The sequence below is a fragment of the Lasioglossum baleicum genome, chromosome 6 (genome assembly GCF_051020765.1).
Source record: "Lasioglossum baleicum chromosome 6, iyLasBale1, whole genome shotgun sequence".
NCBI classification, from domain to species: Eukaryota; Metazoa; Arthropoda; class Insecta; order Hymenoptera; family Halictidae; genus Lasioglossum; species Lasioglossum baleicum.
Window position 1 is genome coordinate 16,697,671 of NC_134934.1, and position 19,212 is coordinate 16,716,882.

The following is a 19,212-nucleotide window of genomic DNA, read 5'->3' on the forward strand; positions in this document are numbered from 1 at the left end:
AAAGAAATTTTTTCGAAAATTGCAATTAGTCGGAATTGTAGAGAAAATACTAAAAGATCCATTTTACAACTTTCTTATGTGGGCCTATATTGAAAATTTAAAAAATACGTTTTGTAGATCTGTTTCAATTAAACATATCTTGAAAATTTCGTGAAAATCGGTCGACGTTGCAATGAGCTACAAGCGTTTAAAGATGGTAACAATTGCAGATTTTCACGATTTTCGGCCTATAACAGCAGTAAATCTAAGAATTCTTACATCTTTCAATGACTATCATTTTCCCCCCCATGAATCGATTTCGATGAAACTTTCACAATGCATATAACCCACACAGATCTACAAACATATTTCTCAAAATTTCAATATAGGCCCGCATAAAAAAGTTGTAAAATGCAACATTTAGTATTTCCTCTACAATTCTGGTCAAATGCAATTTTTGAAAAAATTTCTTTTCACGTCCTGTAGTAAACTAATTGCTCTAGCTTTCCAAAAAAGTTCAAATCGCATAGTCCAATATTTGAAAAGTTACGGTGTTTTTAAGAGTGCCCGAATATTAGTGGGAGTAACTGTATGTATGTATTTCAGAATTTTGCAATTTTCGAGCGACCACCCTTTCCATTCTTATGAAATACGAAGTAAAATAAGTTTTAAAGTGAAACATTCAAGACAATTTTACAGGAGATTTTTCTTGCAATAATTTTGTATTTTATCGATTTCTCTGTTCAGACATGGAACCACCGATCCACTCGAGGAAGGTCGCTGATCGACGAGGGAACGGGGATCACAGCGACTCGATCAGCGATCGAGATCATAGACTGAATCACGTATACCAAGGTTCGCTTCGGGAATCGGGCTCGACCCTGGAGCCATTCTTCGACGGCGACTCCGCAGTCGGGTCCTCCGTCGAAATTCTACCGGCAGCCACTTGTATCCTTCTGATAGCATCTTGGCACCTGTTTGCTCTCACGTAAACAACGTTTTCAAGTGTGCCGGAGAAGGAGGAGAAGGAAAGAAGCAACGCGTTCAATTCAACAACGGCGGCCAATGATTTTCCTTTCTCCGCCAGCATACCCGTACCCGGTAATCGCGAATTCCCTGCGCACATCCATCGACCAGGAGCCGATTCGTACGAAAATTTGTTTCTCCGATCACTAAACTCTTTGTATCGTATCGCGTCATTCTATCGATGATACTCTATTGCGACTACAATTCCCGGAAAACCGGAAAATTCTATTCTCGAAAAGAAGAATTTTTGGTAAGTAATCAGCAGGCTGTGGATTTTCGGCATTTATAATATGGAAATCTGAGTTTCAATTTATTACATTCTATCTTTAAGTCTTTCGACCGTACAGAATTTTATAAATCGGTTTCCGAGAATATATAATTGCATAAAGATCCGCAATCTGGCGATGTCTACGTTATTTTTAACAGAAACAGGAGATTAATTTTATATAAGAGTGTTCCGTATATATTCTAGTAAAATTTGTTTCAGGTGTTTTCTTGGTTTCCGAATTATTTTGTGTTCTTCTATTTTGCGAGCTAGTACTCGGAAATTGGAAATTCGAACGACAACTTCGAGTAACAATGATCACGACTTAGAACACGTTACCATTGTGCAAAGTGTGATTCACGAAGTAGATCCCCAAGACTTTTAAGACACACGGTGGTTTAATAGCGGCGAATTGACATTCTCCCGAAGTAAACATTTTTCTCGGCAATTAAGGAGACACGTCTGGTTACAGCAATTTCAGCATCCACCTGTTACTGGGCAATCTACCTGACCTACGTGTAAGTCCGCACTTTAATGTAGCACCACTTGCACGATCTTGCGACAAAAGAATGAGACTAGGAGAAACTTTCAGAATACTTCCGAATGTACAGGGTATTCACGGAATCACGATACTAAGTTGCACACACCTGTGGCACTCGTTAACTCTTTATGTCCTGAATTGGGCAGTGTTTTGTTTCCGTTCCTGTTCTCGTGTCGGACGTCTGCATTAGAATTGTTTAAATAGCACGAACAGTGTGTACGAACTAATTAAAGGAAACTAAACAACCATAACTCAGAATGTACACTCCGGGACGAAAAGATAGCACACTTTGAAATTAATGTACAGTCATTTCTGTATATTTTGATGCTGTTCGCACGTTTCGCAGATTTATCATAAATTTATTTTCCCCAAAGCAAGTGAGTGTGTCTTTATGAACAATTTTTCTTACAATCAATCATTCAATATTTCTGTTTTTTCCAAAATTAGGGCAACTGCACCAGTGAATGAACATTTAAGAAATTGTTCAGCAAGATATTTTATTTAAAAAAGAAAATGTAAATTAAAGGAATCTCATATATGCCAAATGGCTCCCTATACTCCATTTGTCAAAAATAAATGAACACAAATAAAATGAAATTATTATTGTTTTTCTTTATTACACGTTAAATAAAAAATATAAAAAATACCAGTCAATGAACACTACATTCTAGTATTTAAACAATGATGGTCCAATGAATGAACAAAATTACTGAACAATATTCTCCTATTTATTTAACTCTTTAATCACAAAAAATCCCCTAGAATTAATTTTCTTTGGCTCCGTTATCTTTGTTAAAACATCCTGTCTCTTGTACCAAACCGTATCTGGAATCTCTGGCCATTTCCATACCTTTCCTTTTCCACATTCTACCATCGTTGTCACTTCATGAACACTCTGTTCATTTACTGGGCTATGAGTAATATCGTGGACCAGTGAATAGACACAACGAATTTTTAACGAAATATTCATTGTATAGCTATCTTTGTGATTTATATTGAATATTTAAACCCTCGTACATCTATATTGTTAGTAACTTTTATCTCATGTGTAAAACAAAAGTATAAAAACTCATGTGTAAAAGAAAAGGACGTGTATACATACCTTACTAGTTTTAGCTCTGTTGCACACACTCAACGCACTTGGTGAAAACAGGCCATCTTAGAAACTAATGGTCAATTGACCAATATAAACCAATAGGAGTACAGCTACGAAAAAGAGTCATATATTCCATTGGCCCAAGAGTCATTATCGCTAGTATGCCGTGCGGCTTAACATTTGTTGAAATATACAAAAGCGTTCATTTACTGGTGCCCGTTTATCCACTGGTGCAGTTACCCTACAACAACATATTTAATTTACAGACGCGATTCAAATTAATCTTGAAAAAGATCCAAACCGGGATCGAAACGTTGATTTTGTTTGACAATTAGCAAAGTTGCTTTATAATTCGTAATAAATGATCGAACCGTTGCGCCGAAAACTATACTGCAATGTTTGTAAAAATTGCCATTTGATATTTTAGTATTACAAATATATTGCAGATGCGTAGGTAGAAATGCATGTAACATAAATATCGAATGAAATAAAATAGAAAACGTTTAAACATGGTTGGGTCAATATTTTAATGAAACTAATATTTTAAAATACCATCGGGGCATAAAGGGTTACAGTGAATCAAACGACAATGGTGAAAAATTGGAATACATTTCGAATTTTCTTTAATTTTATATACTGTTCACATTTACTCATTTAATACTAAGATTATCAGGTGGGTCGAACTTGTTAAACAAATTCGTGCGCAAACTGCAATAAAAGCTACATTCTTTGTACATAATAAGTAAACCCTTTGACTGCCAGTAATTCTAATATTAAATAACATAATTGCCAAGCGATATGATACCATTTAGATTTTATTCGTTCATCAAGAAATGTTCTCGATATGACAAGTTGTGGTAAAATAAGAGTAAACGCGAAAGGTTAGCTATACATATTAAGTAGACTATACAAAGTGGTTTAATGGAATATCATAATCATGTATAGTATAATACAGATTGCTGAGATGGAGGAGAAGAGTGAGAAAAAAAAGATCAAGCGACATAAAAAATTAACGAATCACTTATAGATTAGCTATAACTGACTGTTTGGAGGAAAGTTATTGACAATAATAAAACGTATTTTTACGACGCAGCTCATTTTAAGTTCCTCTCGAATGAACGTCGAATATCACAAGCAAAGAACGACTTTCTTATACTTAATATATATATTACAATTAAAAAATAAGTAGTTTTCTGTCAAAGAAAATGGTTTGTTTCTCAGTCGTCTCTCTCGAGAATAATTTCAACATAATTGTAATTGGAAAACCTGTTTTATAGAAACGGAAAAGTAAACGTTGTAAAAGTTGCAAGGGAATAAAAACAAGGTTCATTTATTTTGCCGAGTACCAACCAATTGTGTAGACAAACAAAAACGAGAAACAAATTGAGAAACACTATTAAAATCAGGCGCGTGGAAACAAAGTTTCGTGCCCGTGGAGTTAACGAAGAACAATTAATTGTTAAGCGGCGAGTACTTCAATTCACATTTTCATAAACCAATTAAATGGAATGAAAGTGGCACTCGTTTTTCTCCAGTGCCGATTATTTTGATCAGAGAATGGAGCGTTGTTGTTACGGCTACATAATTTACTGTAAAACTTGATAGTGTAGATATTAACTAGTAATATAGTGTATATATAAGATACGCGGAACTGCAACATAAATAAAAAACTCCAACACAAGTAATGAATAAAATGACACAACTTTCTTTTCACTGTAATAATTGCACGCATGCAAGTAATGCATGTGTCCCGAAGTTGTGAACAACCTGTATATTTCGGAACGTATTGGAAACCTGAAGAAACCAAAATTTTTTAACTTTTTTAAGTATAATCGTGTAGATTTTGACGAGAAAACGCCGAAAATCCAAGTTTCAATCTTAGAAATTCACTGGTTGAAGAGTTACGCGTCTTTAAAGTTTTTACAGGCAAGGGCGCCGCCATGTCAGTGAATTCCTAACATTGAAACCTGGACTTTCGGCATTCTCTCGCCAAAATCTACAGGATTATTTCTAGGAAAGTTAAAAATTTCTAGTTTCCTCGGTGAAGTTTAACCAGAATAAATGTTGTCGTTCCTAAAAGTCACGGTACTTTCATTTCGTTAATTAGACATGATTCAATAGTCATTTGTGTCTTTTGCAGTAAATAAATGACTCCAGGTTCTCTGAATGGAGATAAATTAAAACAATCCACGACCATTAACGACAGATAATACACTCCTCACAAAAGAATTAAGGGATCACTTGTGCGAACCCGAAAAATTCGTCTCACTTTACGTGATCATATATGTAACTCCGTCGAAAATTTTTTTCTTAACATGCTATATATCATGTCCCGTAGATTTTTTCACGCTGATTTCAAATCTCGTCTCAAAATTTGTCTACGACCTCAGGATTTTGCAAAATTTTTTCCGCGCGTGGTACTGGAAAAACCACATTTTCTTGAAATTCTACATGTTTAACGAATTTTCTCAACGTTAAAAAACGTCCGTACCATAATCTCTCCATTTTTACCATATTCTGCAAAGTTTCAGCTTTAATTTTTTAAAAATTTCATCGCTCTACCTCATTTCTATCGAAAGTTCTTTGATTTTGAATCGAGTTTGATCCAAATTTTCCACTGTGGGCCGGCGCGCGGCGCGGCGTGCTGTACGTGGCGCACTAATTTCTGCGAAGCACTAACTTCAAATACAGCTACCATAGGTGAAAAATTGTCGCAACGAGTTCATGGGGTACTCAATCGAATCGGCAGGATCTCTGCTTCAATCTGACGTTCGAATCATAGTATTACGATCATTTCTCTCCGAGACACAGCGAGTAAAAGGAAAAATGGAAATTGTGCATTTTTTAAGCATATTTTCAGGAACACCTGGTATATCGAAATGTTAATGGAATTGAAAAAACAAAACGAGTGCCTTGAAGAGAAAGAAACGACCTTTCTATTGCTTTTTTGCATAAGATTCTACGATACTTTTTTCGCTTTCTGGAGTCAGTTAAAGTTAAAAAGCCCATATTTATTTCAATGTTGAATAAATCGAATAAAAAAAATCGCACAATATTCAACAACCACACAATTTACACAGGAAAGATAGCCCTTTCAAATGATATTAACGCGATTTATCAAAAAAATTTGTTGCACCCCATGTACTGTTCCAAAGTTGCACAAAATGTTTGTCAACCGTCAATGTTGTCTTCATCTCGCTATAAATTTGTAAAAACCAACATAGCAAGAATTTGAAACAGAGCATCTGAAACTAGAGGTTTCAGGCTTTCAAACCATTGTTTAACGATATCGATACAGCAATTTTTGTCGGAGTTATGATCACGTAAAGTGGGATCAATTTTTCGGGTTCGCAGAAGCGATCCCTTAATTCTATTGAGGAGTGTATAATATCATAATTTATCAGAAAATACGAGAAAGAATAGAAAGCTGAATAATGAAAACAAAACGGATTTCTGGCACTAGAGCAGTTCAGGAACCTTAGCAGACGTTACCAAGGGTTGCAATAACATTTCTCAAGAAACTTAGGTGGCGATTGCGGCAGCATAGTGATCCGGGTCCCCGATTTCGCCGGTTGTAGGGATAAATCGGCCGCGACTGTGAACAGATTCCCTGTTTATTCAGATTAAAGCGGCCGCCGTGGTATTTATAACACGATACGATTCCCGGGCAGCGCTCAAACTGCGCCGCGAACGTGAAATTAATATTCTGACGAATATCGGGACGGGCGTAACAGTAGGGACGAAGATCGTCGTGGATCGTGGATCTCTCGTCATGTTGAACAGCTCCACCGTGCGATTGTCCGTCTAGGCTTAACGAGATATCTCGTTAGCACTGCATGTTCGTTCGCGGTCTCTCTACCTCTTTCTACTTCTCCGCTTTCCTCTCCTTCCCTCTGCCTCGCTCTCTCTCTCTCTCTTTCTCTTCGTCCTTCTGACTCGCTTCAATACTGGCCGTCGATTGTCTGATCTGTTACGGTGATAGAATTATTAAATCCCAGCCTTTGGTTCTTCGTTTTTTTATTCTCATCTAGACCTCCCCAGCCGTTTTTCTCTCCCCTATTTTCCCATCGCTGGTTCCACGAACGCGACGCATTATTACGATCTCTGATAAGAGTAATCGACAGCCGAGATAAATACGTGGCCGTTAATATTCCAGCTGAAATTGTTAGACGAGATACAGGAACCCTGACATGCGTCGCTCTTCCACCTATTGTGCGGTTATAGTCATTAAACGTTATTAACGGGTGCTTAACGGATTCTGTTGCTTTGTGTAGCTGGAATCGTTTGGTGGATCACCGAAGAGCATAAAAGTGTAATCATTTGTAGACTGCGGATTTTTGTGCAGAATAAAAATTTGGTGTTACTAAGATACAACAGCTACGTATACTGTTATTCTTCTTTTTTTTATATAATCTTATTTACAGTTGAAAATCCGCAGTTTAGTGATCAAATACTTTCATACGATTTAATGGAGATTCGTTTGAGTTTTCATTTACTGGGAACATTGATCGAGGACATTTAATTCGAGCATATTCTGTTTAGAAATATTATTCCGGTGCATTTTATGTTTCTTATATTTACCATCATCGTTTCTTTTTTTAATGTTTGTGTACAGAAAAGGAAGATTTATCGTAGTAGGAAGTAGTATCATCGAAGGAATGATTAATATCTCGATGTAGAAATTGATTCGGTGTCTTTCTTGTCGGAACAGACGACACGAGTATTTGTAATTTGAATAGAGTACCGAATGAATTTCTACCCTCGATACGATTGTTCTCTTAAACAGCTCGGACGAGAGCACAATCAATTGATTACTGTTAACAATTTACGCGAACCCATACATATCCCTGATCAATTACAAGTAGTGATATAATTTATCAATTCTAAAGAGCGTTCAAGAGTACACAAAAGTCTGAAGCGATCGTTAGATTTGTAATGAAAAGAGAACGGTATGAAGGGACTGAGTTTATAGAGATCGGTACAAACGTATTGGAATAGAGATTATTCTCGAAGAATGTGAATTCTTGTGAAATAAATAGTAATGGAAGGGATTAACATCCATTCAAACCTGTTTCTTACAAAAAAAGAGGTAACATCCCCTTTTAGGCAACCCAAAACACTACCAAAACACTTTGTATACTGTATACTATTATCTGAACAGTGGAACATGTGAAACAAAGCCAGCTACAAAAACAGCCTCGCACAAAGCAGGACAGAGAAGGTTAATCCGGAAAAAAATGAAATGAATCACAGCGGCGTAAAATTGATAACCCAAACGGAGGTAAGGAGAGCTCATCCGGAATTCCAGCGGGTCCCCGTGTGTATTATGCAAATCGCAATCGAGCCGGTTGTAACGATAACGATAAACGCAGTCCCACGAAGAAGTATAATTATTCATTCGTCGGCGCGAACGCGTTTTGCCAGCCCCCACCCTAAACTGCCAACCGAAAATCGTGTTCCCGAGAATTTCGCGCGCGAATCAGCACAGAGTCGTTAATTGAACCCTTAAGTGAACTATTAGAACCGATGTGACCCAACCCTTCAGCTGGTAATTAGATTGCGGATCTCTCTATGCAAAATAAAAATGATGTGCATCGATGAGGGGGGTTCAATAAAAATTTACTTCTCCTTTCAATCATTTTACTAAATTGCTATAATAATCAGGGACCCTAACTGTTATAACGAAAACGAAAAAAAGTCACATGGAATAGGAAGTATTTCATCGACTAAGATCGTATTGGTTACAAATTAGAATTATAAGCAACCGAACATTTTTTCTCTTGTTTGTAATTCTTATCGCTGAGAGAAATTCATTTCGATCACTTATAACTAGACTGCGGAAGTTTATGCAAATTTTACATGTCAAAATATGCAAAACATATGCAAGAAAATATGTGAAATGGTCGCCCTGAATAATTGTATTAGTAACGAATGAAACAATCGAATGTATATATGTAGTATAACATTATACATATACAGTGACTCCCACTAATATTCGGACACTCTTAAAAACACCGTAACTCTTCAAATATTGAACTATGCTATTTGAACTTTTTTGGAAAGCTAGAGCAATTAGTTTACTACAGGATGTGAAAAGAAATTTTTTCAAAAATTGCATTTGACCGGAATTGTAGAGGAAATACTAAATGTTGTATTTTACAACTTTTTTATGCAGGCCTATATTGCAGTGGCGCACCCAGGATGTAATCTTGGGGGGGGGGGGGGGCCGAGTTGAACCCAGCCCTAGGTTTTGCGTGATAACCTTTTTTTTAAGCCAAAATATCTATCAACGGTACCCAGGGCTATTCCGCGATTTTAATTTTGGAAGCTGAACATTTTTTTCTTGGTGGGGGACTTGGCCCCCTGGCCCCCCCCCCCCGGGTGCGCCACTGCTATATTGAAATTTTGAAAAATATGTTTTGTAGATCTGTGTGGGTTATATGCATTGTGAAAGTTTCGTCGAAATCGGTTGATGCGGGGAAAAATGACAGTCATTGAAAGATGTAAGAATTCTTAGCTGTTATAGGCCGAAAATCGTGAAAATCTGCCATTTTTACCATATTTAAACGCTTGTAGCTCATTGCAACGTCGACCGATTTTCACGAAATTTTCAGGATATGTTTAATTGAAACAGATCTACAAAACGTATTTTTTAAATTTTCAATATAGGCCCACACAAAAAAGCTGTAAAATGGATCTTTTAGTATTTTCTCTACAATTCCGACCAATTGCAATTTTCGAAAAAATTTCTTTTCACATCCTGTAGTTAACTAAGTGCTCTAGCTTCCGAAAAAAGTTTGAATCGTATAGTCCAATATTAAAAAGATTGTCGCGTTTTTTAGAGCGTCCGAATATTAATGGGAGTCACTGTATGTAGAGTAGTTGTTTAATATAGATTACTACTTGTAATTGGCATTACAATATGTGATGATAATTTTTTCTATATTTTCAATAATATAATTGGTATAAAAATCGATATTTTCTAATCGCTTTGTTCATCGAATTTTTTTCTTTATATTTTGTATAGATCATCTTAAATTTCAATAATAATCAACTTCTTATTAATGATTTTTATCGTAGAATATGTTAGAATAAAACTGTTAGTTTTGGTCCCTGATAATAATTATTTAATACGTAACTATTAATAATACAAGTACTTGTGGATTCAGATTAAATTTCGTTAACGTTCCATTATATTTACCATTTCTACGGAGCTGCATATTAATTCGAAAAAATTCATTCAGTTGAATCAACGAATTTTTAAAGCACATTTCGATGGTCCACTTAAGGGTTACGAGAAGCTGCAGCCGTGGTTTCGATGGCGTTGCGATCGGTATGCACGCGCGAAAGAATGCCGCGTTGTTTGTATGACGAGCTTCCACCTTAAGTAGCGTAACAGATAACAAAAGGCGAGAAAAGAAGATCGTAAAAAGGAATATAAGAGAGCGAGGAAAAAGGGGGAACGATTCACCCGTTCGCTATCCTAAAGAACGTGTTCCGTTGTTTTCGCGAGAAAAGAGAATAAGCCACGACGTGAATATTGAGTAGCGATCTAGCGACCGTCTGTGGCTGTGTGCGTGTGTCAGAGAAAAATCGAATATACTTGTGCGTACGAAGGACGCGAGCTGTTGTATTTTTCTGTAAATAAATTCCCTTTCATAGAGCTCTGGAAGCTGGCTGCGGATCTCTGTTTGTTGTGATATTTTCGAAAGAAGAATTTTTGTTAACGAAGAACATCGTTGTCTTTCGTTCAAAAAATCGTCTACTCTTCGCAGTAGAATCGATTTTTATAGCATAAATTGCGAAGTTGGAATTCGCACGAAGATCTGCAGTTTATTTATAGATATTGAAAATTCTAATTGTGTAATAGCTGATGATTGTTTTTAGTGTTCTTAATAAGTAGACTGCGGATCTTTATCCGTTTCATAATTTTCTAAGGACCAGAATGCATTTTTTGTTGACTGGAGTTTTCCATTGAAAATTTTATCTTGAATTGTTCTTATTGCGAATTTCATTGTATCTTCTGTTACGACTTCGATGCAACCGAAGCTTTCGACATATGGTTTATCAAAAATATTTCTACTGTTGCTTTAACGTGTTGGATGAAAGGTCTCTTTCATCGGGGAATTAATTAACTATAAATTTGAAAGTGACTGATTTGACATGACACGATTTGTAAATGTACTATAAGGAGCACCTATCTAATTAAAAGCGTCGAATAAATGATTGCTCGGTTCGCCTATTCGAACGAACGTGCCAAATATTTGTAAATTTGGAGAGGATGTCGTGTATTGATTAGATGTATAATTCTTTCGTTCTCGTCTTGTTTCCTCAGCTTCGAGTGTTGACTGGTCTTGCGAACGCTTCGATCGTGAATGTTTACGACAGTGTTGCATACAAAAGTTCTGTCAATACATCTACGAGTACATATTCGGGTCAATAAATTTAATGTTTACAACAATGTTCGATGCTAAGTCACGTCGCGACGACGTGATAGCGACACTGTGGCGGTGTACTTAAATATTTTCTATGCATAAAGGCGACTAGATCATAGAAGAGTTTTATTTAATTAAAGCCGAATGTGCGAGAAACTCCAGCTTGAACAAACTTTGATTCAACTTGTTCGGAACGGGATCCTACTCGGGACAGAAAGTCATTCGTCTTTTCTTCTTGTAACTGACGATGGTCAAGAACTGGTGAAGAACGGGGATTAAAAATAGTACAAAACATCCTTGAAGATCAATCGGTCAATGAAAATCCAGAAACTTTTTAGAGATTTAACAAATTCAGAACTTGGAACCCGGAGAAATGGATACTTGGAAAATGGAAATTAGGGAAATGAACATTTGGCAAGGTGGAACAATAGTCCAGTCAATGAATGCTCATAAGGGGGATGTAGAGGGAAATGGAAGGAACAAAATTTTTAACTTTGGGTCTTTGTTTCGACTAGTTAGTAGGTAAACATACTAAAAGTCCCCACTCCTAGGAGTCCCCTTTTTCGGTTTTACGCTTATATCTCGGAAACTATGCGTCCTAGCGATAAGACCATTCCATACAAAATTAAAGCTGACAAAATGTGCCATAAGATTGATTCGATTCAGTTTTTCGCTACCTCGCATAGTTTTCGAGATATCCGCGCTCAAAGTTCACTAATTGTATGAAGAGTTAGCTAGTCAAATAAGACAAAAATTTCTTTTTCACAATTAGTCAACTTTGAGCGCGGATATCTCGGAAACTATGCATCCTAGCGATAAGACCATTCTACACAAAATTAAAGCTGACAAAATGTGCCATAAGATTGATTCGATTCAGTTTTTCGCTATCTCGCATAGTTTCCGAGATATCCGCGCTCAAGGTTCACTAATTATGAAAAAGAAAATAGCCGGTTGAAATTCACCCCGAACGGGATTTTAATCGAGCTTGAACCATTCGATAGCCTACTCAAAAAGACCCCTCTCTGACAAGTTTCAGCCCCATATCTCATCTGTAAGGGCAGTTATTAAGGAGAATCGAAATGCCAGTTTTTGGTCCATTTTCCCTATATATTGACAATTAAAAATTCTGAAAAAAATCTGACACATTTCGGATACCAAGCCACATATTAGGTATAATTTCCACATTTTTCCGTTGCGAACTATGGTTGTAAAAATTGAAAACCACGAAAAAAATCGAAAAAATGCAGATTTCATATAAAAGTAGGTCTCGTACCACTTCAGAATTAATTCAGCAATGGGATATCATCAAAAGTATTATGCCCAATTTTTTTCAGATTTTTGTGAGTGGTGCAACAATGTTGAAAAAAATAAAAACCACTTTTTTCGGCGTTTTTCCTAAGTTACACTTATTTCTTCTAGTAAGAATAACTCTTTTTCGTAATTAGTGAACTTCGAGCGCGAATATCTCGGAAACTATGCGAGATAGCGAAAAACTGAATGAAGTCAATCTTATGGCACATTTTGTCAGCTTTAATTTTGTATAGAATAGTCTTATCGCTAGGACACATAGTTTCCGAGATATAAGCGGAAAACCGAAAAAGGGGACCTTCTACGTGGCCGCCTGCACGCCGCTCACCTCCTAAGCGTGGGGACTTTTAGTAGGTTTACCTCCGAACTAGTCCAAACAAAGACCCAAAGTTAAAAATTGTATTCCTTCTGTTTCCCTCTACAACTTTTCGTTGACTGGACTACAAGGAAAATGGACGATCAGGAAACTGAAAACTGAGAAAACAGACGGCTGGAAAATTTGAAATTTAGGGAACTGTGGGAGCTTGAAAAATAAGGAACTTGGGAACTTGAACACACGTTTGAAACTGTGAGAAATGAGAATTCTATAAAAATAGAAATTTCAAATGGAATTTCCGAAAGTATAAAACTGGGAAAATGGAAAACCCCTTGAAAACGGGGGAAATTAGATTTTTATAAAAGAAGAAATTTGAATTCGTCCGCGTCCCCCGAACAAGTTAAATACCTGTACGAAACTCTAGTCCCAGCTGCGAGTGTTTCGTTTGATTGCGAGCGTTGAGCGAGTGGATCGATGCAAACTAGAGGTGATGATACTTAATAACGGTGGATACGAGGATCCTATTTATGTGTAGATTGTGTAAAATACGAAATAGAACGAAAACGATATTATTGAAATTATTGGATTGTTGACTGTAGGTGTTTACAACGGTTATATAAAATGTACACATATGTATTAGGCGGTAAGTTATAAATAATACAAAGAGAAAATCAAACGACGGCGAGAGACTGGCCTTCCACGTTTTCGATGACACAAATGAAACCATCGAGGCGCGAGAGTGCGTTGTAAAATATTCCACCGAATGATCAAGCCGTCAACGAGAGACGGTCCCCAGACTGTGTAAATACTTCCGTTCGCAGGTCATTTAGTTCGATCATCGAGAGATTCGAGTGGCGAGTGAGTAGTTCCCTTGCCGAGAGCAACAGCGCGAGAGAAAGAAACGGCCACCTACAAATTTTTCACTCGAAATTAATCCTTTTGCTACGATAATCTGCAGAGGAATTCATTCAGAGTGTAAAACCTGTATCTCGAATAAAAATGCACCGAATTTAATAGACTAAGAAGTCGAGCGGCCGCATTGACATCGATATTCGACCGGACGGAACGAGATCTCATCGGTCAAAATTTAAAAGGAGGAAGCAACGAAAAATACCGGGTGTTTCCACTTATAACGAACGCGAACAACGTTCGCTGCGCATAAAAATCCGCATTCTGCGTTTTCGAACTCGATTTTCTCCAACGAAAAAACGTGATTTCTGTTTTTTCGATTTGTTTCTGCATGTAGAATCACCACCTGTCTTGTGTACCATGATTTCGGAAACACCCTGTACCTCCGACGCGTCATATCTCGAATACATATCGACGATTCTTTCCACGCTCGTTGCGTTTCCACCGACATATCGGAAGGACAATTTTTCCAAAAAAAAAAAAAAACGAAGAAAATAAATAAATAAATATCCTCCCCCGTCGACATCAAGCGATTGCTCGTTCGTTAACGATCCCGCCTGACTATTGCTTGATACCCGTAATGCGACGCGAGGCTAGCGACGTAGGCCCGTTAATTAAGAGAGACGCGAAATTAGTAGGATTCTCGACGTACCCGCATACACGTACTGTAAGCGATTTGTAAACGAAGAAATGAAACGGAGAGAAATTAGGACGACTAACGGACGCAAGAGTGTGTACTTTAGCCTTTAAGAAGGACGATTGAAGCTGTCCTCGCGTGTGAATGGTCTGGCCTTAATATATATTTTGCAATACATATACATACGTTATGTACGCGACGAGATACCGAATAGAGGAGGCTGTTTCTCCGACACTGTGAATACGATCACCTAATCCTCGAGTCAGATGTGTGGAAAGCACGGTACACGCTTGGATAGAAAATCCGAAAATATCGTTACGATACGAAATGTTTTCTTCTGATGAATTCTTGAAAGCGCCAAGTGGCCTGGGCGCTAATCTGTTTGAAAGCGAACACGAACATTCAAACTCAAGATCGAGTACAAATGACAGGAGACAATTCTTTTAGTTCATTCGTCGGAATACATACAGTAAGGAGCGAAACTGAACCAATAACCACAAGTTTTGTATAAATCATTATTTATTGCTAGGAATATAGAAGAATAACAAATAATCAACATAATTTATTTTTATCATAGTTAGAAGTAACTTAAGAAATTCTTTTCAATGATTAATGTCTCCTCGTTTAGCAATGACGACAAAAATAGATTCACTCGGTTTTGCACCACGTCCAATACTTGGCAATATTTAATATATTATTTATTTTTAATATTTCGTCCACAACCCTTGTGCTTGTAAAACTGCACTAATTCGCTTTGGCATACTTTCTACTAATTTTTTTGCAATAATCCGGAGATATTTGTTCCCACTGTTCTTGAATTCTATCATACAAATCTGTGATTGAAGTTGGTTGGGAGTCATATGAATCCCCCGAAGTCGTCTTTTTAGTAAACCCAATAGATTCTCTATGGGGTTGAGGTCGAGGCTCTGTGCAGGCCAATCCAGAACAGAAAATTTTTAGTACTGAGCCAATTTTGTACAATTTAGCAGTGTGCTTAGGGTCTCGATCATGCATGAAAATTACATTTTTTTCTTCAAAAGGCATATTTTCAACAGCATCTATGAGATGATCTTGTAAAATATCCTTGTATATGTACTGATTCATGATGCTATTAATTCGGTGCAGTGATCCAACACCAAATGCTGTTAGACACCCCCAGAACATTAAGGATCCGCCTCCATGCTTTAACGTTTGTTTCACATGTCGTGGTTTAAGCCTTTCATTTTTACGAATCCAGCACCAAGACATGCCATCTGAACAAATTCTGTTAATTTTGGTCTCGTCTTACCAAATAACCCGTTCCCAGTCAGTAGTTGTCCAGTTTTGATATTTTGTAGCAAATTCCAAACGACGTTTAATATTTTTTTTCGATAACATTGGCTCCTTTATTTTCTTAATGCTTCTAAACTCAGCTCCTTTGAGGGTTCTTCGTGCTGTCCACTGACTTATTTGTATATTCGTATCTTCTTTTAATAATTTTGCAGCCATAATGGAACTTGAAGCTTCACCAGATGTGACAAACCGTATAATCCTTCGTTCATCCTGCGGTGATAATATTTTTGGTCTTCCTCCAACATTCAATAATATACTTTTACAGTATTTTTTTCTTATTCTCTGCACTGTCGATTGACTAACACTGCAAGTTTTCGCTGTCTTACGCGTTGACAAGCCGTCATTCAAAACAGAAATGACTTTTTTTACGCAATTTGGAGCAATTGACTTCATATTTATTCTTAGTTCTTTTGCGTGCTTTTCCGTTCGACTGATTGCGAAGAACTGAGTGTTAAGACGTAGACTAATAGTTTGTAAACATACCAAAGTGCTAGATGTAAACATACTAGTACTAGAACATGCCACGTAAACATTTCTTGTAGGGATCGGTGCAAAGCCGAGTCAATCTATTTTTGTTGTCATTGCTAAACGAGGAGACATGAATTATTGAAAAAAATTTCTTAAGTTACTTCTAACTATGATAAAAATAATTATAATGTTGATTTTTTGTTATTCTTCTATATTCCTAGCAATAAATAATGATTTATACAAAACTTGTGGTTATTGATTCAGTTTCGCTCCTTACTGTATGTATATTATGTACGGGGTCACCATTTTCAGGAATTTTTGGTGAACAACCTGATCTAGAAGTTTCACCTCTTAGCCGTGTATTCGTTGTGTATAAATTATTCCTTCGAGTTCCTTCAAAGCGGCGACCCTTGAGAACCAACAATTCTGATAGGAGAAACTTGGGAATGTTTATGAAGCTTTTGACACCGATTGTCCTCGTACATTTTCGAATAAATTGAGGCAAGGACTAATTGTAAATCAGAAGAAATGTTAAAATTCACTCGCGAAAGAAAATTATTCACAGTTGCGACCAATCAAATATATTTGAAACTTAAATAATCAGAAGAAAAAGTAAGTGGATGTTTAGAAAAATCGTTATTCAAATTAGATGAAGGATCGAATTTTATTTGATTTTCTTACGATTTTCGAAACGAATTAGGACCACGGGTAAATTCGGATGATCGTGCGTAAAATGGGAATTGTTCCTGAACGAACAATGTGTTGCGAGGTACTTGGGAATCGTGCGGATGTCATGATGCAAGGAGTCCAAGGGTGTACTGGGCTCAAATGATTACGCGACGCATCGCACACTGTACAATAATCACGCGCATACACATGTTATATACAAATCTATATATTATACATATGATATAAATATATGAGTAACGGATATGCATACCTGCGTCGATGTAATTAAAAGTAATGTCCCGTGTAACGTGACTCCGGAAACGGAAAACTGTACTAAGCCTACTAATGAGTTATCGCACCGCTGGTACCAAGGGAGAAAAGTATATGAATCTGAATAAAGAGAGGATTAATGTAACTTCCCCATTGTTTGTTATTTCCAGAACCTGTACTTCTTAAATGGTTATTTTCTGAATGGTAGTTCCTCCTTTGAATAGAGAACTTCGATTAATCCTGCATATTTATCAAAAAGCTTGATCAAATTTGTATTTTAATGGAACTGCGTTCTGTCTTTGACAGCTTTTCGAGAAACAAAATTGAACGTATCACTTTACATTCGAATTGTTTTTAATTATCGAGATTAATTCTGCTTTGTTGAGCAATTTTCTATGTTTTCCGCATTCCAAACGCTTGTGGAAATTTTCTTAATTACCAGTGTAGGAAGGCTGCCTTTTACAAACAATCTATTTTAAGTTGAACGAACGGTTCGCACGTTTACATGCGATTCGAAAGTTTATTGTAATTTGAACAGCGCATTCATATTTTAGATTGTGCGCTGGTACGTATTGTTGTATTGTAGCCAGCCACGCGATAGCATTGTTTCTACTGTATTACATGTTGTTTTGAAGTCTATCAAAATTCCCATTGTATATGTGTCGGCAACCTATCCCACTCGATTAAATGCGCGACATAACCGAAACGTTGTATTGACCTGTACGGTTATTCAATTTAATGACCCAGCGCTGACGTCCTTTAAGCTGTAATCCAAACAGCCCCGTGCGAACTCATGAATGAAAGTTATGCACTAATCGGGACACAATCGTTTGCAAAAGTATCTACACTAACTCCCATAATTGATCGCACGTGCCACCAAACGGAACAACTTGTGTACAAATCGACCAAACCACTTCAATTTTTCAATGAGAATTTAAAAATTGATTTCGGTGTTCTGAAAATTTTATCGAAATTAGTTATAGCTAGCAAGGTTGACGAACCATTTTGATCTTCTAAGCAGGGACCCAAACTGTCATAATTAGACTGCGGATTTTATGCATTTATGACAAAAATGAATAGGTGCAATTCGAAATATTCAAAAGAATTAAGGGATCACTTCTGCGAACCCGAAAAATTGATCCCACTTTACGTGATCATAACTCTGTTAAAAATTGCTGTATCGATATCGTTAAACAATGGTTTGAAAGCCTGAAACCTCTAGTTATAGCGAGATGAAGACAAGATTGACGGTTAACAAAAATTTTGTGCAACTTTGGAGCATCACACGAGGAGCAACAAATTTTTTTAATAAATCGCGTTAATATCATTTGAAAGGGCTATCTTTCCTGTGTAGATGTGTGGTTGTTGATTATTGTGCGATTTTTTTATACGAGTTATTCAACATTGAAGTAAATGTTGGCTTTTTAACTTTAACTGGCTCCAGAAAGCGAAAAAATTATCGTAGAATCTTGTGCAGAGAAGCAATAGAAAGAGCGTCTCTTTTTCTTCAAGGCACTCTCTTAGTTTTTTCAATTTCATTAACATTTCGATATGCCAGGTGTTTCTGAAAATATGCTTAAAAAATGCACAATTACCATTTTTCCTTTAACTCGCTGTATCTAAGCGACAAATGATCGTAAAACCATGATCCGCACGTCAGATTGAAGCAGAGATTCTGCTGATTCGATTGAGTACCCGATGAACTCGTTGCGACAATTTTTCACCTATGGTAGCTGTGTTTGAAGTTAGTGCTTCGCAGAAATTAGCGCGCCACGTACAGCACGCCGGCCCACAGTGGAAATTTTGGACCAAACTCGATTCAAAATCAAAGAACTTTCGATAGAAATGAGGTAGAACGATGATATTTTTTTTTAATTAAAGCTGAAACTTTGCAGAATATGGGAAAATAGGGATATTATGGTACGAACGTTTTTTAACGTTGAGAAAGTTTGTTAAACATG

General features: G+C 36.8%; 1 protein-coding gene across 5 annotated transcripts in view; it reads left to right on the top strand.

Annotated features, from left to right (window-relative positions):
* Positions 1-17,396, top strand: part of LOC143210084 (lachesin) — a 292,319-nt gene extending 274,923 nt beyond the window's left edge. For 4 of the 5 annotated variants that reach the window (XM_076426569.1, XM_076426567.1, XM_076426568.1 and 1 more), the window contains one exon: positions 727-17,396. In XM_076426569.1, coding sequence (XP_076282684.1) covers positions 727-971 — 245 coding nt within the window. In that variant the 3' untranslated portion in view covers positions 972-17,396. The remainder of the gene's footprint in view (positions 1-726) is intronic. The other variant, XR_013009184.1, reaches the window with a different exon arrangement.
* The last annotated feature ends 1,816 nt before the right edge of the window (positions 17,397-19,212 follow it).